Genomic DNA, 24,999 nt, shown 5'->3' on the forward strand with positions numbered 1-24,999 from the left:
AATTTACACAATCTTGTTAGGCTAACTATGAATTTCTTTTTTTTTTTTGTGACGTGGGAACATGCAGCCGCTACTTTCGGTGTGTACTGGATAAACCCCCGGACTAACGCAATAGCCTGCAAATTACGTTAGTCAGGTAAACCACACTAAACAAGCAGTATTGAATGAGAATCCCGATCGATGCAAACAAAAGACCGAATGAATGTTGTGTTTATTTTTTCAAAAAAAAACTTTGAAATTTGAAAATTGATTTAGATTCCTAAAAATAAAACATTATGTATATTCTAATTTATTTTATGCGATCTGAAACAATAAAAATAAAAATGGAATAATTCCTAAATAAAAAAATTATGTCACCCTTTATATATATATATACTAGCTAGTGCATCGACATACGTGTTATAAGCTTGTACAATTTTTTTCTAATTGATTTGATTAATATTGGTCGTTGTTGGAGATAAAATCTATTATCGGAACACACAAATCAAATTGAATTATATTGTATTTTATTTAAAATTATTAACAGATAATAGGGTATTTTTTGGTTTGATGTATTATTAATTTATGTATAACTTATCCCAATCAATTTTGCCTTATTTTCGCCATATTATTTATCTATTTATTAATTAATAATTTTACATCAATTAAATCAAATAAATTATAATCTATCCATCAAATCAAATAATGTATTAACTATTTTTTATTATTTATTTTTAATTTACATTATATTACTTATCTATGAATTACTTATCCTATCACTCAAACCAAACGGTGTCCGATGAAACTTGTTGATCTCATTTCATGTCCTAACCCATTGGCCCAAACACAGTTAGACCCGCCCCTTGGTTCATTGTGATGTGATAAGTTAAGGATGTGTAAAAGAAATGATAAAAAAATGAAAGATTATGAAAAATGTTATAGTGTGATAAATTATATAGTGTTTGGTATGATTTTAAAATAATGGATTATTTTTATGAATTGTATTGCAATTACCAAAATGCCCTCATCTTATATTATTTAATAAAATATTCCCAAAATCATTATAAAAATAATTAAAAATTTTTGGATGTTCATTAAACAAAAAAAATATTACGGAGTTTCTTTATTAAAATTAATTTAATAATCTCTCTTAAAATTTTATTTTAAATAAACTTAAAATAACTACAAATATTATTAATAACATACAGAATGATTAAAATTTATTAATAGTTTACATTGCGAAACATATATTTAAAAATTTAAGTTATATATTCAATTCTAGAAACATAATTTTTACTTTTTCCAAAATAAAACCAATTTTATTTTTTTAAAAAAACATGTAATTTTGTCGGTACCAATTATATATCATCGAAAAAATTACAACTAAATAAATATTTTAAAACTTTACTGTAGGCACAATCATTATTATTTGACACAAACCTGAATTTTAAAATAATTTTATTTTTTGAATTCAAAAAAATATAATTTTATTTTTTATAGCTAAAATCTTGTCGATTTATCAATATATTTCACTTTGATTATTTATAGCTAAACTTTGATTATTTATAGCTAAAAACATCGATTTGTCAAAATGTACCATAAAAATCACATCATAAAAAATATATCATAAAATTACTTGGCAAAAAAAAATTCCCAATAAATATCGAAAAAATTAAAAATTATATCCATATATTTCCTTAGCTCTCGTCCTTTTTTTCAAAATTATATTGCCTTAGCTCTCGTCCTTCTCAGTTCTCAGTTCTCAGTTCTCAGTTCTCAACTGTAACAAATTCAAATGGATTTTGTGGGTTTTAACGGAGGGCATATTTGTAAATGTGCACACACAATTCATGGAGGTTTTTTCTAATCGAGAATATAAAATCAATCTCACCTTAAACCCTCACACCAAACTGGCTCCCAGGAAAATTATCTGAATCTATAAACATAAGATTTTACAGAATTATTCCATATTTTCGCTCATATTCTCGTGAAGTGAATTGTGCAATCGGAGGTTGTTTACGTCATCATCTTGTCCGTCGACGACCAGGTATCTGTAAATCCTTGATTTTTTTTGTAGGACGTGTGATTGCTTTGTTTTTCTTTTTTTCCTTTTTGGGTTTCTTCATTATTTACTATTTGATGCAATTCAATCGAATCCGATTCGGTTGTTGAATGGTGTTTAGGTTTTTTCTTTTATTAATTGATCGACTAGTTGTATCGATGATGTATGAGATTTTTATTGGCTTTCTCTTCGTTTGTGTCTTGTTAATTGTTGTATCGATTCGGTTGTTGAATGGTTTTTAGGTCTACATCTATATTTTGAATCACTTTCTAGTTGCATCTACAGAACAATTGATTTCGATCCAGGGCATGAAGGAATCAGACTTCAAAATTTATGATTCAACTGCTACGACCCGTTGTTTTTAATCATGGTTAAGTACTGGGATTATTCTAAAGCGTGGTAGTAGAACTTAATTGCATGTACTTACGTATCTGTGTAGTGAATGAATGAAATACATTGCACTTGATGGGATGATAAATATCTTACGATTTGGACTTTTATGAGTTATACGGATTTGTCGATGCTGGGCTAGATCTAACGGTCCACTCTTTATTCCATATGAGATGTTCACATGACCGAATATATTGATTTATGTGGCTCAATAGAGGAGAAAGCTTATTCTATATATACAAAAATGCAGTGTTTGCGGAAGAGACAAAGGCATGGGGTCGAGGAAAATTTCAAAGAAGGAAATTGATGAATACCTAGCCAAAAAGGCGCAGAAAAAGGTATTTTCTAAAAGAAACCTTTTTTTTTTTTCCTAAGCTTATTTACCTTAACTTCTTTATGTATTTACTCCTGCTTCATCTCATGGATAGGCTGTGAGAGTTTCTGAAAAATTGAAGTCCCAGACCATCTCTGGATATTCCAATGAGTCAAATCCTTTTGGTGATTCTAATCTAAACGAAACGTGAGTTTATTTCTCCCGCTCTATATCTGTCTGTTTCCTGCACATGTGCTACTCTATCATAATTGTGCAACTCTATTATAATTGAGGTCTCAACTGTTTACTGATGAATAAAAAAATCAAGCGCATCAATTATTCTGTTGAAAATTTTGAAAGTCAGCATTTAAGAAAGAGAACCTGCTTTTCCGATCTTTTTATTTTTTTAAAAATCTGAGGTCAAGATTGATGTAGTAAGCATTAGAAGTACGAATCTTTTTACACTTCAGCATTAATTGCATATTTGGGATGTTTTTATTTTAGATTTGTATGGCGAAAGAAGATTGAGCGCGACATAAATCAAGGAATGCCATTAGATGAGTTCTCCATCAAAGCGGAGAAGAAAAGGCAAAGAGAGAGAATGGTAATTTTATCAATGCCAGTTTTGTTAAATTTCTTCTTGTTCTCAAGCTTTTGCATGGTAAATTCAAATAGCAGTTGCTGATTTAAGAGGTATTATAATTATAAAAAGGGTTGTATCATTAATCTTTACTGCTAGCTTCCCCTGTTTTTTTTATTTTGTTGTATTTACCTCTGACAGTTGTGCTGGTTTTACTCTCGATAAAGTGGTATTATTATAAGCACATTGTTCTCCTGGAAGACGATGTTTATTTATTATCTTTCGTTTATTATAGGCTGAGATTGAAAAGGTCAAAAAAAGAAGGGAGGAAAGGGCTGTCGAGAAAGCGCAACGCGAGGAAGAGATGGTAGGTTTCTTTCATTGATTTTTTTTATATGGCCTTTCCTACTATTTGGTTTATGTAGTTTTATTAGCAGTTTTGCTGCGAATTCTCGTAATTGGGCACGTGTATGTTATATTCCTACATGTTTTGAATGGAAACAACCTTTCCTCTGCAGGCACTGCTGGCAAGAGAGCGTGCTCGAGCTGAGTTTCATGACTGGGAGAAGAAAGAAGAAGAGGTACACTGCACACTTCTAGTGTTAAAACTTAAAAGTGAATTTTTTTCATTGCCTTTGTTATGAAATCGTTGGGCAAATTGCGTTTTTGAGTTGCTAATGACCTGCCAACATGTTTGATTTACAGTTTCATTTTGAGCAAAGCAAATTTCGGTCAGAGATTCGGATACGTGAAGGTCGCAATAAACCAATTGATATACTCACCAAACATCTTGATCCTTCAGATGATTTTGAGATAGAGCTAAATGAACCATACATGGTTTTCAAGGTAGGATTTTATTTATTTACTTCTTCTATTTTTTGGAACTTATGGTTCAGGCTTAAATTTTGAGGAGCGGGAGCCTATTGGTTCCTGATAATATTCTCTAAACAATAAATTGATATTTGATTGACTGATTGATATGTGTAATATCCAGGGTTTGACTGTAAAAGAAATGGAAGAGCTTCATGAAGACATTAAGATGCACCTTGATTTAGACCGAGCTACTCCTACCCATATTCAATATTGGGAGGTATTATTCCTTTCTGGTGTGAATTTTTTTTACTTTAATTATTGATGTGCACGTTTATGCTCCCAATTTGTTGCAAGAACAGGCACTTCTGGTTGTTTGTGAATGGGAAATAGCTGAAGCTAATAAAAGGGATGCCCTAGAGCGTGCCAGAGTGCGAGGAGAGCAACTACCAACTGAGATTACAGGTGAAGAAAGGGGTTTGCATGCGAGCATTGAAGCAGATGTTAAGAATCTTTTGCAAGGAAAAACCTATGGTGAATTACAGGCCCTTCAATCCCAAATTGAGTCTCAAATGCGATCTGGGACTGCCAAGGTGGTGGAGTATTGGGAAGCCATTATTAAACGTCTCCATATTTACAAAGCAAAGGTAATTCTCACATCTACATCAAAGTCTCTGATTTGAAGAACTGAGAAACCTTACAGTATACATGCAACTGCAGGCTTGTCTGAAAGAAATTCATGTCAAAATGCTGCACAAGCATTTGGAGCGACTTGAAGCACCAGCAGGGGTTAAAAATGAAGAAACGGATGGAAGTCCACCGCAGGATGAGCAGGATTTCCATCCAGATGTAAATGGTATGCAACTTTGCACTCTTTGCAGCTGCATTACTAGATCTCTACTCTCTAGACATTCAGTTATCAACTGATTGTTCCTACGATTTATAGATTCTGAAATTCTTTCTCCAAAACCCTTGATGGATGATGAGATCCAAGAGGAAGAAGCAGAAGGAGCATATTCCCCACAGTTGATGCATGGTGATGAGACCGAAGATATGATTGACCCTGAAGAGGACAGAATTATTCTGGTACGTCACTACAGGCCCTAATAATAGTCGCTGCTATGTTTTTATTTGTTTGATATGTAATTAGAAGTAACAGAGAAAATAATTCCTTCTTCTTTGGTTGCACTATTTTTCGCAAACAGAACACCTTTTACTTTTAAAAGACGAGAGAAATGATAAAATTCTGAAGAGATATAGTCAGGATTCAAAACTTAATGTGTCCAGTCCGTTATTAAAAAAAAAGGTCCAATCTTTATAAACACTCTCTCACATTTGTGCGTGTTTTCCGTTGCCGAAAATCTGAAGTGCTTGCTTTTTTTCCAATGTGGTTGGTGAATTTTCCGGCTTGGTTTCTTTAATTTGGTACTTTTTTCTTAATAAACAAATATGTTTTCGTTTCATCACTAATCTCAATATCTAACTTAGTCGTTAGTGGAATGTGGTTAAACATGTTTCATGCAAGAAACATGTGAGGTATGTCTACATCAAGATGGATGAGCTAACCATTCATGGGCACATTTATGTACAGGAGAAGAAACGTATTGCTGTAAAGGAAGAGAGGCGTATCCATGAACTTGCTTTAAGGCCAGCTCCTCCTGTGGATAACTTGGAGAACAAAGCCTTGAGAGCCATGGGAGCCACCGAGGAAGGTGATGCTGTATTTGGCTCAAATAATGAAATTAACCTTGATTCCCAGGTATGGCCTTGTGTATGTCCTTCCCTGTGTTTAGTGGAAATATAGAAAATCTCCTCATTTATCATCACCATGCTTATAGATCGATATGAATGGGATCACAGGTGTACTGGTGGCATGATAAATACCGTCCAAGAAAGCCAAAATATTTTAATCGCGTCCACACTGGCTACGAGTGGAACAAATACAACCAAACTCATTATGATCATGACAATCCTCCCCCCAAGGTAGTGCAGGGATATAAGTTCAATATTTTTTACCCAGATCTTGTTGACAAAATAAAAGCTCCAACTTACACCATCGAGAAAGACGGAGATAGCAGCGAGACTTGTATCATTAGGTTTCATGCGGGACCCCCTTATGAAGATATTGTACGTCATTGCTCTCTCTCTCTCTCTCTCTCTCTCTCTCTCTCTCTCTCTCTCTCTTCCCCTACCTCTTTTTCTGGTGTGGATGTTTTTAATCTTGCTTTGATAAAATTTTTGGCTGAAAAATCCTCTCAACTTCTTATCTTGTACAGGCATTCCGTATTGTCAATAAAGAATGGGAGTACTCGCACAAGAAGGGGTTCAAATGTACATTTGAGCGGGGAATCTTACATGTCTACTTCAACTTCAAGCGCTACCGGTATCGTCGGTGATGAAAGTTCTTCCTTGATATTCTCTTGTGCTCTTATAAATGTAAAAAAAGTTGAGTTTCACGAAAGATTGCCATCCTTTTTAGTAATTTAGATTTAGATGTTCAAGATTAACGACAGCTTAATTAACTAACATCAGCGTTGGAGTTCTACGCCATACAAAATGTTACTCAATTGGTTGTGCTTCTTTTGTAGAATATTGAAGATGATAGATGGTAGGATTATTCATGCGATATATCGAAATGGTCTTTAATCGTGATTGATCTCATCTCATCAATAAAAATTGATTTAAACATACGATGATGGACAATTTACAAAGCTTGCCAGCAATTAAATGTAATCATCAAGAGTGAAATTATTCAATAGAGGAGCAAGAAACACGGTACGCTAATCTTGGGAAACTACTAGAATGGAGACCGCAAGCAACTTAACATAATAACATAGTCAAGGTTTCAAAATAAAAGCGATGACAATAACATCGTAAAGGCTATATTATTGACCAAGCTATATATAATTCGTGAGAAATAATTAAAATATGTTTCTGTGAAATTTATGTAACATACACCCCACCCCGTACCATGTTTATTGGACACTTTTCATGTTCTAGCCAAAACTAATTTTATCTTCTAAACAAGAATATATTTTTAAGTGTTTGACACAAATTTTAACCAACAAGAAATACTTTTTCCCCCTACGACAACGACGGTCGATTGCCACAGCATCAGCCATGGTACTTAATTTCATTCCACACCACGAAGAAGTGTTTGGTTCAAAGCTCAAACCGTAGCAGGACCATATTATCAAGAGAATATTTTTTGTATTTATCAAAAGGAACAAAGAGTAGGCAGAGGCTCCTACTAGTACTCTACACCAGGTAAAACACAGATAAAAATTAATGAAATCACTGATTTTCGCGCATCTTCGACACTAGCCAGGAATAGTTAGAACTTATATGATAGAAGGTTGACGGTTTGAGCAAAATATAAGATACATAAAAGTACTACTTTCTGTTGGTCATAGGAATAATATAGCAGTGCACCATTAGCCATTACCAGCTAGATATTGAAAGGATTCATAAACATAACGTGTGAGCCTATACGTATCCGTGTTACGGTTACCGCCCTTCTGGATTCATTATCTGGGAAAAGACTGCACTTGGAGTCAACCCATCTGAGTCTTGGCTCGCAAGGCTGCGGCCCCCGATGCTTGTTGACAATCCTTGGCCACCGCTGCTACTATTTGAATCATCAAAACCCATAGGAGATGAATCTGAATCTTTCTTAACTTCAAACGATTCTATGTCTCCAAGGCTAACACCACTGCCACTTTCCTCTGCACTCTCCTGAAGTTGCAAAGCAAACTCAAGGTTCCACAACACATCACCCATTGAAGGCCTATCAATCCCAACATCAGACACACACTTCACTGCTGTCTCAGCTACTTTCTTAAAGCATTCTGGCGCGATCTTCCCCTTGAGATAAGGGTCAATGATTTCGTCAAGCATGCCCTTCTTATGGCAATGCAACGCCCACTCAGCCAAGCTAACTTGTTCTTTTGGAAGTGTTGGGTTTAACACCGGCCTAGCGCATAAGATTTCGAAAAGTACAACTCCATACGAGTAAACATCAGATTTGTCAGTCAGTTGTTGCCGTCTGAAATATTCTGGGTCCAGATAACCAAAGCTACCCTTCACCACTGTGCTGACATGGGTATGATCCAGTGATGGACCTGTTTTTGACAGGCCAAAATCTGAAACCTTTGCAACCCACTTCTCGTCCAAGAGGATGTTTGTGGTCTTGACATCGCGGTGGATAATGGTGTGCTTGGCACCAGTGTGCAGATAATGCAAACCACGTGCAGCACCGATACAAATCTCAAGCCTCTGCTTCCACGGCAATGGGGGATTCTGAGTTTTGTAAAGATGCTCCCGCAGAGTTCCATAAGCCATGTAATCATATACAAGTACCATTTCACAATTCTCTTCGCAATACCCTATCAGAGATACCAGGTGGCGATGGCGAAGTTTTGAGAGCATTTCAATCTCAGTTTGGAATTCATGCACTCCCTGCCCAGAAAGTGGGTTCCCTCGCTTAATTGCAACTTTTGCTTCGCCATCAATCTCACCTCGATAAACTTTGCCAAAGCCTCCTACACCAAGAAGAAGAGCTTCATCAAAGTCATTAGTGGCAGCTTTGATTTCAGCAAATGAAAAATGACGACAGAGGTTCGAAGGCCGTGAGGAGGAATGGCTTCCTGTGGTTGTTGTCTTGGCTGAACCAGAAGAATGTGAATTTCCATACAAAGACAAAGGAAGCCAGCCATCACTAGTGCTGGGATCCTTTTTGTGCATATGACATCGGTGGGAAACGATGCATGCGATCAAACCAGCAACAAGGAGTGTAACAAGTCCACCTCCAACTGCTCCTCCAATAATGGCTTTGTGATTTTTTGATTGATCAGATCCCGATGATTGGCTGGTGTCAACTAGAGGCTGCGGACGGGGGGCTGGATTAGGGCCAGCAAGATTCCCATTGCTACCATTTATCTTAAAAATTTCAAGTCCATTCAAGATGGCATCATATAGTTGGGGCTTTGAGAGAGTGTAAGGGTGTAGATCAAGCCAGAGATCCTGTTGAGGCGGCCCAGTTGGAACAAACACCACAAAGTCCTTGTGAACAGGGATACCATTGCTTCCCGCCCAAGCAATCACATCTGCGTCGTTTACTGCAGTCTGATTATTCATGAAGATACTGAAAACTCTCTGGTTTACTTTGGTAACGAAGTCTGATACCTCGCAGAAGTGGAGTCTAACTAGATATGAGAAGCCAGAGTCAATGCTGAACATCCATGTCAGGTTATAATTCTGATTAACAGAGGCATTTGGACCCATCGACCTCAAAGTGGAGTACACATCAAGCGGGGCAATATAGCTAGGCGATCCCGAAGGATAGCTTACCGTCACATTTGGATCAGGGGCCTCTGTAACTCCGCGAGCCGCGCTGAATATGTAATAGGAATCATCATGCCATGACCTCTGGAGACCAGTATCATGAGAAGGCGAAATGTCGTTTCCACCCACATTCAGCCGATAAACATTCTCAAGTGCTGTACTGTTGTCAATATTGAACCCAGTGGATTGCCCAACAACAGTTACTCTCCCGTCTGTACTATACATATCAGGATGTGAAACAATCTCAATACCATTCACGAAAGCGTACGAGTTGGAAGCATTTTGGGATGGTACAAATGTTACATTCAACCATTCAGACGGGGCATTAAGAGAGAATTCCTTCATCATATAATCATAATTCAGAGCTTCTGTTGTTTGAGAAACATTGAAGTTCTTCAAAAGAGTATAGGGACCAGAAGTCACGGAGAAAACTCCATGGGAAGCATCTAATCCATTATAAGAAGCTGGATAGAAATACAAACGAAGGAACTTACGCCCGGATGCCACTGGGAAACTGTAGGTGAAATTGGAGTGGAAAATTCGAGCCGTCATGTAAGGTACTTGGGGTACAGAGGGTCTTTGGATGGCAGCAGAGGCCGTTAAAGAGTTGCTGCTTGACAAGACAAACTTTGAGCCAATATCTGATGTCCATTTTCGACCATCCGAATCGGTGGCGTCAGGGGGGCCTCCACAGTTCAAGAAAATCTTCTCCGTCGGCACATAATCAACTGCAGAAACTACAAATGCCAGCAGCAGCAGACTAAAAGCCGATACCGGCCAACAGTTACTGTGGTTTCTCATAGATGTATGATTTTAATACAAGATATCATCCGAAAACACGAAATTAAAGAACATCATTGTTTCCCGAAATGGTAATGAAAGATACAAGCAAAACCACAAATAATTAATGTCCCAGAACCTTGAAGACAATGATGATCACCTCAAGTTCCAAAATTCAAACAAGATTCATATTCAACAGCACAACTCCATCTTTGATAAAATTCACAAAGACAAAAAAACCCACGAGAGAAAAGAGTGTAATTCCAGCTGAATACTGCGATCTGGAGCTGGTTGAAATCGACCACCAACTCAATGAGGCTGAGTATCAAAACCCAAATTTTATTTTTTAAAAACAAAGATGAAATTTTGACAAGAATTGAGCAGCAGATGCGTATAGAAAACCAGAAACCAAAACGTTTCAGACACAAGGGAAGAAGAAAATTTTAAGTTCACCTCAGATATTTATAACCGATAAGCCCTTCAAGAATGCATTAATGTATGATAATTATTTATTCATATAATCCCTCTTACTTTTTTATATAATAATAATAAAAAAATTCGTTTAAATTTTTCTTTTTTAAAAAAAATATATATATTTAACCCCGAACGAACCCATCTCACATGAATTAGTGACCATTAACTCGTGCGGGATTAAATCAAACCGGAAACATACCCAACAATTGTTTAAATTGAATTGGAATACTATGGTTGACAGCCGTACGAAGTGAGGCGGTGATGGATCCACCAGCATGGGTTGTCGGGTGGGCCCAAATCCAATTTGGTCAGCTGTCTTCTTCACTCGGGCATGAGATGCTTAGTGGTCATATATCACACTCGATCCAACCATTTAATTTTAGTTTGTTCGTCAAAATCGTATGTTTTATGAACATCACATGTCGAAATCAATTTTAAATCTTTAGATTTTGTGTTAGCTATTATCGGTGTCAAATAAATTCAGAGGTGTGCTGCATTTTATGATATACAATACATGTACAAGAGATTGAGACATTGATATGTGTTTGGTAAATTTTGGATTTGAAACGTTAGTTTAGCTTAAGTAAGAGGTTGTATGTGTAAATTTCGTTTGACATGTCACTTCAATCACTATACACGAATAAAGTTTAATAAATATTAATTATTGAGAAATATTTTAAAAATAAATTTTATTTTTATGTAGACGAAAGTGTTCATCGAAAGACTTGTTAATATTTTTTTTCCTATTCTAAATATAGACAGAGAACGATCCAGATAGCTTTCATGCTTTCTTCCATAAGTATCAATCAATATTCAATAATGATTCTAATGAAGACAAGTCTTACGACCGACCCGACTTGTGATCTTTTTTTAGGTACAATCAACCCTCTTTATGGCTATGAATTTAATGAAATATTATCCAAAAATATGAAATAAGTAAATGATTCGGTTTGCCATCATGTGATCCAGCGGGAAATAATAAAAATAAATAGAAAAAGGAACCTTTTCTGTTTTTTCTGTACATGTACTTTTATAGTTTTTTACATGCATTTTACAGATACTTCATTTTAATTATTATTGATGTAAATTTTTTACCATTTTAGATTTAATTGTATCACAAGCTAGTTTTTATCTAGTATAAAAGTAACGTACACAAGCGGGAACCGGGTCTGAGATCTGTGCCCCAAAATGATCCACAATTCAACCTTTACATGTCAGTAGTAGAAGGATACCATTCTCTGGAGTGGTCATCAAATCATGCAACACTATGACTTCCAATATATTTGCATTTTTCGTTTATAATCACTGTGTTGCGCGATAACACATAGAGGCATCTTATCAGAGTTCTAACCTTGAACATCGCATCGATCCACCGCCTTCTTTGCTTTTCAAGGCCTGCTAATAGACAGACACCATCATTATAACATGAATTGGATTCCCTCTAATCGATCATACATGCTCCAGTTGCTCGATTGTCACTCGAATAACAGAATTCCTGGTGTGCTCGCCATCTTGTAATGGTTCTTTAGCAAACATGTTCTCGTTTTATTCGATTGTTAAATCCCAGCTGTGATTTCCAGATATCAGGATGTTGTGGGAAGAGCGAAAGCTCCGCTGATATAAAAATTAGGTTGGAGGGGAAGTACCAGAGGTGCATTGGCTTAAATACCTTTCTCGGTGCCAGATCAAATCTTACACTTGGTGCTGCTGGTTTCATTTCAGGCTCCAATTCACTCAAATAAATCACATCATTCTGCATTTTTATCCTGCCTCCTACTAAGTTCTATAGACAAAATCTATGGTAATCAAATATATATTCATTAATTTGGAGTTTCTCCGGATATATAGATTTGTAGGCATTCTATTCATAATACATCTGTGTACAAATTACAATCAGTCGTTGAAGTATAGACACCTCCTCAACAGTCAAACTGTACACATGAATAAGCACACTGTACTTGGTTAAGAACATATCAGATTTACATTGTTTCACATTCAACTTTATATCAGATTCCCATTGTTTCACATTCACATTTACCTACTGTAGCAAATTTTGTTTCAAAAGCACGAAGAAATTAGATATATATCCTGTCCAAACATGACTTTGCATTCCCTTTTTTTATGGCAACTTATTTACCATCAAGCCATGTGTCCTTGTGCCTACTTATTAATCTCTACAGAAACCAGAAAATTGCACCCGCCATACTTTTGCAATACTTATTAAGACGCCAACATAGGGGGAAGGGGAAGACAACACATCCTAAGTGCCTGTAGGAAAATGGAAACATAATATCAAATGAAGATTCATCATGTACAACTCTTCTACTACCCGATTAATTTAACAGTTGTCTCACATTTAGTTGCCATGTAGCAAACACGAATGGAGTAAATAATACAAAGTAGAACCGTCCAACAAAAAAAGTTCAAAAGATGCTATGATGTTAATTAGATAAGAAGATACCGAGATACAAGTACATGAATCTGAGTCAGTATGAGCTAGATTCTTATCACACTCCGTGAAGTTTCTGAATTCCCGCAAAGAACAGAAGTTAATATTCAAGCTTTCTGCATAATTTCTTGTCAATGTTTCTAAACTTATTGATGGACTTCTTTGGAGCCCTGGGACATGTTTCAGCGATTCCGGTAAGGCGTGCTGCAAATTTAGGGGTGCAAAATCCATCTGAATCCGAAACCTGGGACATGGATTCGGAAGCAAATTCCCTGGTCCGCTCCGAAATAATAACATCCAGTAGGTCGCTATACACAATATCGAGCATCTGTTCTTCCTCAGATAAGGTATCATTGTAGGCTTCCTGATTCCAACCTACCAAATTTGTGGTGCTAGAGAAGTTGAGCCGCCTCACGATATTGTTTATCGATTCTTCCCTGTATTTTCTACAGCGAGGAGCTAGCGTGAACTTGTCATGAACAGGAGCAAATGGATCAAAGATGCTCTCTTTAGGGGTTTTTGAGCCGTTGTCATTAAAATCGAAGCAGGGCACACTGGGAGGGGAGGAAACCAACATGACTTGGCATGTCATATCAAGGGATTGTTCTGCGCTAGCTCGGTCGTAATCCGGAGTTACAGGCAGCCCGATGGAGGTAGGTCTCTGATCAAATGTCATTTCTGACGATTGAGGGAACCTTGTGACGTTCTTTTCTTCAACCATGGGAGAATCTACCTTCGGAATAACGCAAATTGGAATGAATTTCGAAGAGATAGTACCTTCCATTTCCAATCCGTTCGCACATAGCTCAGAACCCATGTCCAAGAGGAATGCTAGTATCAACAGTCTCAAAAATGAACAATATTTGACAGAATATCCCCGCAATCCAATGAAAAACAACAAATCTTCCACACCGAAAAATCAAAAACAAAAATGGTGAGGAATTAGGGCAAATTAACAAAATTTACACGGAATTCGAGCTCAAAATCTCCCACGTATAACAGAGCATCAAAACAATAAAAATCGACGGCTCAGTTGAAGCACAACAAGATCAATAAAGCCGAGAAGCGGAAGCAAATCGCTGTGTTTCGAAGATAAATTCTCTCAATAGGGCAAAATGCAGTACAAGCAGGCGAGCATAGGTTTTGGGGATCAATCGATGAGCAAATGCCTTAAAAAGGGCAATTAATTTTGGGGAGATCGTAACTTTTTAAAAAATAGCACATTGGCTTGAGTGAGTTTTGCACACGCTCCCATTATGCGATTGAGCAAATATTTTAATATTTTTTTGCATCAAATACACTTGTAAAATATTAAAAATGCATATTTAACCTCTGTAAAAATAATTTTTAAATCTATTTAACTCATAATACACAATTTTTATTAAAATCTAATTATAAAATATTTAGCAAACATTTTTGGTTTCATTAATTTTAAAATTATTTTGATTATATAATTGTTTTCTAAAAAATATTATTATTTTATTTTGTTATAATTATTTTATTAAAAAATTTTTTGTTTCCAACTTCTCCATTAAAAATGCATTCATAAACGAAATTTAAATACCTAAAAGTACCAAAATATTAAATCAAAATGATAAGTGAATGATAAGTACCAAACATTTTTAATTTTATTTATTTTAATTTTTAATTAATAATTAATTTATTTTAAAAAAATTATTATTTTATCTTGTTATCATTAGTTTATTAAATCACTTCGTGTTTTTAACTTCTTCATTAAACATGATTTATAAATAAGGATTTAAATATCTAAAAATACCAAAATATTAAAACAAATGATAAGTTCATGAATGCTACTTTTTCGATTTAAAATTATATAAGCATTTTACTTTTTTATTATTTATTACAAATTGTGCAATGCATATTCTCGAAAAATTTAAATTTGGTTCAATAATATATAGTCTTAAATCGAAAAAACAATATGTTTGAACTTATAAGTTTAGTTCAATATTTTGGTACTTGAAATTATTTAAATATTTGTTTAGAATGCATGTTTAATGAAAAAGTTGGAAATACGAAGTGAATTTAATAAAATAATTATAACGGGATAAAGTAATAATATTTTTTTGAAAATAATTAATTAATGATAATACATTTAAAATAAAAAAATAAAAATTAATAAAACAAAAAAATGTTTTCTAAATATTTATAATTGGATTTTATTAAAAATTGTGTATTATGGGTTAAATAGATTTAAAAATTATTTTTACAGAGGTCAAATATGCATTTTAATATTTCACATGGGTATTTGGTGCAAAAAAAAATATCAAAATCTTTGTCTAGTCGCATGTGGGGCGCGTGCGCAACAATCACTCATCTGAAGGGGCGAGTGTGCTAATTTTTTTAAAAGTCAAGATTGAAGATGCCTATTAAAATTTCACAGGAGAGAAGTGTGCATTTTCAATATTTCACAATGGTGGTTGGTGCAAACAACTCATTTCTTTTCCATCATGTATATTTTTTATTGCTAGCGACACAAGAAGCTGTGTCGTTGCGTGTGTTGCCTTTATCATGTAAATATATTTTTATGAGTTTTTATTTTTGAGATAATGTATTATTTACTAGTTGAACATTTATTATTGAGAAAAGAATATAAAATTAATATGTTAATATAATGAAATTGATATTTGAGATATATATGTGTGAAATTAATTATAAAATAAACATGATACAAATTGGTGGAAGAAAATATTGAAGAAGTTGGTGAAAAAAAGAAATTTAGGAAAAGGTGTACGTGTACGTATAAAATTTATCAAAAGTTTACATAACCAAAGAAATAAAGTGAGGTGGTAACAAAAAAAATAGAATTAGAAGATGCATTTTGGTGTGTCACGATACACAAAAAAAAACATTTACTGATAAGTCCTTTTAGTCTCGAACTTTAAAAGGACTCTTTGGCATATATCATATTATTAACGAGGGTTTGGAGATTTTTTGAAGACTAGAGACGACTAGAGACCTAGGAAAAGGGAGAATAAGCATTCTTGGCACGAAGACGGACGAAGCGACTATCGGAGACGGAGAAGCATCATCTACTTTCGTTTTTATTTCATTCTTTCTCCTAATTTTTGAATGATGTTCGAGAACATGCTTTGTTTGATTTTTATTTTCATTATGAACTAATTATTTTGTCTAGAGGGACGACGTAGCTTGACTTGAAACCATATTTTTGATATTTTGATTGATATATTAGAATTATTCATTCGATTTATTTGTGTTTTCCTGAATTGATTGCTTCAATTTACTGGTCATAGATTGAATGATATTTTATTTAGAATCTATCACTCGAGAGAGGAGATTTTGAATATGACATAAGAAATACATCTTTGGTGTTTATACTGTTCGAGAGACACATAACTCCATATAAATCATTAAAAGAATTCTTGTGCTATTTACCGGATTTAATAATTGAACTTTGATAGAGATATTGAGTTTGTTATTGAATACGAATTTTCGCTTGACACTCGAGAGAGGTAGTAGAAAATAATAGGGATTCTTGGCTAATAAACTAGAAGAATTGATAATTAAACAATCATTAGAAATAAATTGTGGTGGACAGTCAAGTGAAGTCGAACTTCTAGCATTCATCGCTTATTGAATTTTCGTCTCATGAACTCGTGGTAATTTAATTTTATTTCTTGCAAATTTTAGTTTCATAAAAAAATCAAACCACTTTCGTAGCTCTACATAGAATTAGGATTTTATTAGTTGCAAATATTTGATATAATATTATTTATTCATTCTCCGTGGGATCGACTTGGACTTAATTCCTGTATTATAACTTGTCATCGTGCGCTTGCGAGCGAAAAACACACGACGGTTACCGTGAGACACTTGGCTTTTGTAGAATAAAATAGATATAATAGATATATGTTTCTTCTATGTCATATTCGTATATAGATTAATAATATATTACTAAATTTGATTTTCATGATTTTTTAATCAAAGAAAAAGGTTAACATTTTCTATATTGATATGATAATTTTGTAAAATGCAATCTTTATCACAAAGTTGGTTCTCTAAGTTATCACACTTTATATATGAGTAGGTCTTTTGTGAGACGAATCAATCTTATACATATTTATAATTATCTCATAAAATTAACACGAGAGACTGTCTCACGTGAGCTTTTGCCTTTTATATAACCATGCTAGGTTGCACATAATATACATGATGTGTGTGTGTCAATCTTATATATATGTATATATAATATACATAATATAAAAATATGTTTTGTAAATTTTGGAATTAGTTAAAATATTAGAGATTATAATAATTTGGGGATGATTCATTAAAATATCTTTATTATTTCAACAGTGTCCCAATTAAGTCATTTATGTTTTTTCGGAGTTATTTACGTCCCTCATGTTTTGTATTTTGTCTCAAATCCGTCGTCACCATTAACTCTGATGTTTGTAGTTGACGGAATTATTATGAGATTTGCACGTGAGAAATTTTGCCCAAATTAAAAGCCCAAATTTATTATCTACAACCCTAATTTCCAAACCGGAAAATTCCTTTCTCTTGAAATTCTCTCCAAACCGATGATTCTCGCTGCGCTCGAACTACGGTGGCACCAGGAACACACTCCGGTAAGTTGTTTATGGACGTGCTTCAATTCCATGAAATTCAAGAATCAAGTTTTTAATTGTTTGATAGAAGTTTTCTAACTTGCAAAATTGATCAAAACACGGCTCTCAGTCTCTCAGATTTATGCAATGAACTCACGCACATAATATTCGTGATTCACACCGAAAAGAAGAGAAAGATGAGTTCAAACAGATTTATGTGATACACACCTATGATGGGAATCGATATAAAAATAAATAGTTCATTTACATTGGTTGAATGAATTCGTTGCAGCTCCTGGTGCCGTCGCAACCCGCAATCGGAGGGAGGTCGGTGGCTTGAAGAGAAACCGATAAGAAGGAATTTGGAAATTAGGGCTCAGATATATAAATTATGAATAAAGAAATGAATTTTCATTGGGGTTTCAGTCTCACGTGCGAAACACTTGCTTATTCCATTAATTATAAAAGACGAAGTTGACGAGAAGGATATATTTGAGACACATATTAAAATATGAGAGACGAACTCGGCCCCTTAAATTCTCTAGGGACATAATTGAGACACAGTTGACATAATAAGGATATTTTAATGAATTATCCCGAATAATTTGATCAAAATAAATCTTTACAAATTCAATAAATAATGTTGACTAGATGTCTCAAAACGGGTTGGTGGAACATGCCGATCCACGACCCGTCGCAATCCACCATTAGGCGGGACAAGACAGGACAAAACATATCCATCTTTTAGGCGGGTCGCGGGTAGGAAAAACACCAATCCAACTTACCTATTTTAGGTGGGCGTTGTGACAGGATGAGTCATCCCGATGGGCTTACGTGTAATTTGGCGGCCAACCCGAACCCGTCATTGGGCGGGACGCCCATCTTTTTAATCAGATTGAAATTTTTTTAACTCAACCTACATATTTTGTCTGATGAGACGAGTCAATTCAACAAACTTAACTCACATGTTTACGTCTCTAATATTAAAATATGGTTTAGTGATCGGACTGGATTCATAATCGACCGAGGCCTTCGTTTACTTCACTGGACAATATGGCCCATATATACCATGTTCAGTTGGTGGTTTCCCAAACTTTGTTATATCTTCGACCCGTGAAAGCCTACGTTGTTATAGTGATTGTTTATTTGTTTATTTGTTTATTTATTTATTTTTTTTTTAGAAAATTATTTGTTTACTCTTTTCAAAGGGCAAAACAGTTTTTTTTCTAAATCATAACACAATTTTAATTTTGATCGTAATAAACTAAACATATTATTATGTATCCGTCGATATTAAACATTATATCCAATTACTTCAATAACCATAATATAAGCAATTCAGCCCAAATTATGTGCCATAAAAAAAAATCCAAATTAGGTTTCAAATCAATTTGATTACTTTGATGAAATGATGCTGGATGAATTTCAAATCTATTCATCCTTAATTTATACTAGTAATCTATGCACACCAAATTTTATGTGTATAAATAGTTCATGTCACATCTACAAATAATTAACATTTTTTAAATTTTTAAATTGAAAAAATAAAATTAAAATATGATAGTTGTAACTTATAAAGATAAATTGATATTTAAAATCCACCGTTCAAATAATGAATTATTGCCAACTAAATATCTCTATATCTATACAATATAATCTATACATCTATACAATCTATACAATACAATATAATAATGTCTAAACTCTTTAAAATAACCATTTTCATCGAGACAAAAACTTTTATGAGACGGTTTCAAGAGTCATTTTTCTGAGACGAGTCTTTTATATGAGTTATCCATTAAAAAATATTATATTTTATGCCAAAAGTATTACTTATTATTATAAATATGGATAGAGTTGACCCGTCTCACGGATGAAACCGTCTCACAGGAGTGTTACTCAATGAACAAAATTGTCTTTAACCACTTATAACTATCATATTTCAATTTTATTTTTTAATTTAAAAATATAAAAATATTTATTATTTTTAGATGTAATATGAACTATTAATTATGTACATGAATTTTCGCGTACTTGGATTATTAGTTCAAATAATTCTAAAAACTTCTAGTAAGTTTTTTTAAACGTATTATTTTATGACCTTAACGAAGCATGTGTTGCCCCCTGAAATAATCCACGTGCATCAGCAGTCACTTCAAGATCAAGAGGAAAAAAACACCTGCCAACACACAATATAATATAAATATTCAATTGTAATTAGTATAATTGGTTTTTTTGTTAAAACATTATTTATAAAATCAATAATCTCGGGTTATTTAAATAAATATAATAAATTTAATTTTTTTAAAACAAATATAACAAATTTTAAAATTTTAAAAAAATATAATAATATGGGGTTTTAGACCCCTCCTCATTGAGGAGTTGGGGTTTGAGACCCCGACACCTCATTTGTAATTTTCGAGGAGTCGCGGTTTGAAACCCCAACTCTTCATTGTATATACATTTATATTTTATTTATACATTTATATATATATATATATATATATATATTTGCATCTATAGTTGTTCTACATGTTTGGAAAAAGTTTGTAATATAATCGAACTTTTATAAGAGGAATAATAGTCAAAATAGTCTTGTAAGTTTTTTGTTTTGTGATTTGGTCATGTAAGTATTCAATTTTGGATTTTGGCCTTATAAGTTAAGTTATGTTTTGGTATTTAGTCATTTTTCATTTAAACAATATTTTTATAACCAGGTCAGTGATCGAACCGGTCTAACTTAAAAAACGATCCAATCGGTCAATTTTTTTTTACCGCACAGTCGGACCAAAAAATCGTTTATATAATTTAATATAATTAATAATATATTTTAAATTATAAAAACCTAAAAAATTTATATAAATAGAAAAAAATGTATTTATCGTCGTTTGAAAAATAAATAACTATATAAATATATTCAAAAATTAGTTATAATTATATATTTTTTATAAAATAAATAAATTAATTAAAAAACTCTAAATTTATGAAATTTTATTTTATCATTTTATTTCATTCTAAATTTTATAATAGGAAAAACATATATGCATATAAAACCTTAAAAATACTTTTTATAATTATTAATTATGAAAATAATAATTTTTTCAATCTCGATTCAAAAGACTCTTATATAAATCTATGAAAATTAATAAAACACAATTTTTTTATATAATTAATCTCTATATTCATTTTGAATCAACAATACTCTATAAATAATAATTTATTAATTTATCAATTAATTAATGTATTTTTAAATTAGTAAAATATCATCGTCGTTATATTATTAATTTATAAAAGTTCAACTGTATTATAAAAGTTTTAAACAACTAAATTTTTTTTAATCATAATAATCGTTTTTTTTAACATGCAAAAACAATTAAATCTGTAAATATAAAACTAAAAAAAAATACTAATGAAAAGAATTAATATATATATATATATATATAATATAGGCTATGAGGAGTAGGGGTTTCAAACCTCGACTCCTCGAAAATAACAAATGAGGAGTCGGAGTCTCAAACCCCAACTCTTCAAGGACGTGGGGCCCCACGTTATTATATTTTTTAAAAATTTTAAAATTTGTTATATTTGTTTAAGTTTTTTTAAAATTTATTATATTTATTTAAAAAACCCCAATAATCTCATATGATTTATTTTTGACAGTTCACGCCGTCATCAAACCAACAAATGATCTTAGCTATGTTGGATAATGTGCCTCAAAGATAAAATCTTTGAGTTCTACGTTAAATGTTATATTTTTTTTTTTTCATATTAGGAGGATGTCCAATGAATTAGGTCACTCGTTAGCAAAATTGGTTGTTTTCACTCTGCATTTTTTTGTGGGTGTCTGAGAATTTTTTCGAGTTGACTGATAGATCTTGTAACAAAAGATATTATTATGCATCAATAAAAATTACAAACTTTTTTGTCAAAAAACAAAAAACAATTTGAATCTCGTGCTTTTAAAGAATCAAGCATAAAACGTTGTATGAAATCGGATAATTTGTGTCTGAATTTATATAACATAGTGTTATTTTTTAAAAAATAAAAGATATACTAGCTTATATCTTTGAAATTTTGAGCTTTTAAATTTTAATGTACTTTAATTACTTATTATTATTATTTATAAAATGTAATATCTTACAATATAATTAAAGTATAACTCGTTATTGATAAATCTTACCTAAAATAATGTCCTTATTATATCATTTTATTTGTGAATATTTTTTTCCTTTTCTTAAAATAATAGTTTGTTTAAATCTTTTCATCCTATTGTTAAGAAATCTTTTAATACTATTGGCAAGGAGATAATTAGATAACGAAATTTTTTGAAATTATATTTTAAATACTTAAATATATTTTAAATGTATTTAGTTTTTTTACATACAAAAATAATGTTTACTTTGCACAAAATTATATGTGCTCAAATGTTAGAGCCCAATTGTAAGTATCTTTTGAGGAAATATTTCTCTTGATTCCAAAATTATCCTCCCCCCATTTGTAGCTGTTTGTTCTTGAAATTGAGGCTCTAATTTATAATTTAATTATCGTGTGGAAATCAAATTCTGTGTTTGGCGGGCATGATTTCAATGAGATTTGATGGGATTCGGAATTATAAATATTATTCTCTCCGTTCCAATTATATTGTTCACGTTTTTTTTATTTGTCCCAAATATATAGTCATATATCATATTTAGTAATATTTTTTTTACACTTCTTTACTAATATACCCCTATTAACTACACTTTAAAAATTGTGCAATCATTTTTTAATACAAATAGGGATAAAATAGGAAGTTTATATAAAATTTACTTTTCCAATAACTTTTCTTAATCTGTGTGAAAAAAGGACAATATATATGAGACAGATGAAGTATTTTAGTATTTGGTAAAACATGATTTCGAAATAGGATTGATATTTGATGGATTTCATGTGATTTCATTTAACTACATGAAATTCTTATAAATTGGTCGGATTTAATGGGATTTTACAGGATTTGAGTTTTTAAAATTATAATAATTTTTAAAAAAATTATATTTATATAACCTAATAGTAGATTTCAAGTTTTCTTTGCAAATTTTACAAAATATTATTTATCTAAAAAATTATTATCAATTGACACTATTATATTTTAAATTTTTACCAAACACCAAAATAAAATTACAATTCCAATTCAAATTCTAAATCCCATTTTTTTTATAAATCCAAACACATTGAACGTATAACACTACGTATACACAAAACATTATCCCAAAAAAAATCATCCATCGTTTTGGTATATTTTCCATTCGTTCTTATAAAAAATCGCTGCTCGTTAAAAAAATGGAGAATGGAACTTTTTTTTTTGAGAAAATAAAAATTAAGTTTATCAATTTAGGAAAATGAAATCGGTAACTGCATAAAACTTATAAGCAAAGTGATGACAGGTTAAAAAAGTTGAAAGTGGAAAGCTAAAGGTATTTTTGGAACAAAAAAAAAACTTCACCAAAAACAGTTTTTAAAAGTGACTCTCCCTTTATTAATAGTATATATTATTATCATTATTATTATTAATTTATTATTATTATATTATTATTATTTTTGAGGCAATTATTATTATTATTATTACACAATATGCTTAAATTTCATGCATCATGAATATGAAAAGAAAATCAATCAAAACTTTCGAAACATAATGAATACAATAAATATTTATGTAACACAAAAATGATCGTTAGACCGTTTCACATGTCAACTTTATTAAATGAATTTTAATTTTTGACTCAAATTAATTATGAAAATATTACTTGTTGTTCCTAGTCTATTATTTATCACGGTAAAAATATTAATTGTTTGTTATTTATATTATGAATAAGAAAATCAATCAAAATTTTGTAAACATAATGTATACAATAAATATTTATGTAACACAAAAATGATCGTTAGACCGTTCCATATGTCAACTTTATTAGATGAATTTTAATTTTCGACTCAAATTAACTACTATGAAAGTATTACTTGTTGTTTCTAATCTATTATTTATCACGGTAAAAATATTAATTTTTTGTTGTTATTTATATTATGAATAAATATCATGTAGTATATGTCGATTCAAGTAAAAAAAATTACTTATTTTTATATAGTTTGCGTCGATCAGAGTTAAAAATATTACGATTTTATGTTAAAAAAATACTAATTTTTATTATAAATATAAATAAAATCGCCATATTTCAAGAACAATAGATTCATGAAACCGTTACAATAAAACCTATTAATACACGTATACTACATTGCGCAGAACGTGGTTTTATTTAAAATATCCTCACGTGGCACTCTCATGAAATAAATAAAATAAACAAACTGCATGAGCCAATCGATATTATATAAGTTTAATTTTCATTGGTCTGGAGAATTATTGGACAAAATGGAATTATTATCAGTCCCTGTTAATACAGGGAAGGAAAACCCGTGGCCGTGGGTCCATAAAAAAGCTTCGAAATTATTTAACTAAATAATTTTTGTTAATCATGATTTTGAAATATAAATTTAAATTTTTTTCCCTCTTTATTTAGTCTTTGTTTTTTGTTTTCAAATATTTGATGATCATTTTGTAAAATTGTTTTGAAAGAATAAAAAAATTGTTTGACCAAAGCAAACTATCTCGAAAAGCTTCCCCCAACCGCCGTTCTATCAAAAGTTAGTTCGTAAGCTAAATTTATTTTTAGATTGTATTTGGATTAATAAATTTCAAATATATTCGAATATAATTTTATTGTTTAGAGAAAAAATTCATAAACTTATAATTCATCTTTTATATATAGTATTTAATGTGAATTATAATTAATTTTATTTTCGTCCAATACGGTGTTGTATAAATTAATTTTACTTTATATTACTCACATGTAAAAAAAAAAAAAAATCAAGATCCATGGATTTTAAATCCAAATTGAAATCCAATATTTAAAGAACAAAACACATAAAGTAATATTTGTAATATCTATAAATAAGTGATTATGATTTTTTTTAACAATTAGTGTATAGTAACTGCTTATAATATGCGCCGCCCTGCACGTAATCCAATAAAAATCAAAAAGATTTTTTTAAAAAAAATTTGAGTTTTGAGTTGTTGAATTTTTAAATTATATGACAAAAGATAAGAGATAGGATGAAAATAAGATCTATAATATATGGATTTGAATGGATAAAAAATATAATATGGATAAAAGATGTTTTAGAATTATAAGAAAAAAAATC

The 24,999-nt window shown here is 31.8% G+C and overlaps 2 protein-coding genes across 2 annotated transcripts; one reads left to right on the forward strand and one right to left on the reverse strand.

The window, feature by feature from the left end:
* The first annotated feature begins 1,866 nt into the window (after window positions 1-1,866).
* LOC140885138 (splicing factor Cactin-like) lies at window positions 1,867-6,764 on the forward strand. The gene is made up of 14 exons (XM_073292072.1): window positions 1,867-2,026; window positions 2,682-2,769; window positions 2,860-2,951; window positions 3,249-3,348; window positions 3,620-3,691; window positions 3,843-3,905; window positions 4,030-4,170; window positions 4,319-4,414; window positions 4,497-4,781; window positions 4,855-4,990; window positions 5,081-5,220; window positions 5,726-5,893; window positions 5,995-6,261; window positions 6,411-6,764. Exons 2-14 carry the CDS (start codon window positions 2,704-2,706, stop codon window positions 6,528-6,530), a joined length of 1,746 nt encoding a protein of 581 aa, XP_073148173.1. The 5' UTR covers window positions 1,867-2,026; window positions 2,682-2,703; the 3' UTR covers window positions 6,531-6,764.
* Window positions 6,765-7,382: 618 nt separating this feature from the next.
* LOC140885137 (receptor-like protein kinase FERONIA) lies at window positions 7,383-10,741 on the reverse strand. Its single transcript, XM_073292071.1, has one exon. The coding sequence runs from the start codon at window positions 10,276-10,278 to the stop codon at window positions 7,642-7,644; it is 2,637 nt and encodes an 878-aa protein (XP_073148172.1). The 5' UTR covers window positions 10,279-10,741; the 3' UTR covers window positions 7,383-7,641.
* Between the last annotated feature and the right edge of the window lie 14,258 nt (window positions 10,742-24,999).

The sequence above is a fragment of the Henckelia pumila genome, chromosome 2, assembly GCF_033568475.1.
Source record: "Henckelia pumila isolate YLH828 chromosome 2, ASM3356847v2, whole genome shotgun sequence".
Classification (NCBI taxonomy): Eukaryota; Viridiplantae; Streptophyta; class Magnoliopsida; order Lamiales; family Gesneriaceae; genus Henckelia; species Henckelia pumila.

What these genes read in the sequence shown, in the direction of transcription:
- LOC140885138 (XM_073292072.1), top strand. Translation starts at nt 2,704, where the DNA reads ATGGGGTCGAGGAAAATTTCAAAGAAGGAAATTGATGAATACCTAGCC. An exon ending in AAGAGGACAGAATTATTCTG is followed by an intron (nt 5,221 to 5,725) that starts GTACGTCACTAC and finishes ATTTATGTACAG; the next exon opens with GAGAAGAAACGTATTGCTGT. An exon ending in GACCCCCTTATGAAGATATT is followed by an intron (nt 6,262 to 6,410) that starts GTACGTCATTGC and finishes TATCTTGTACAG; the next exon opens with GCATTCCGTATTGTCAATAA.
- LOC140885137 (XM_073292071.1), bottom strand. Translation starts at nt 10,278, where the DNA reads ATGAGAAACCACAGTAACTGTTGGCCGGTATCGGCTTTTAGTCTGCTG.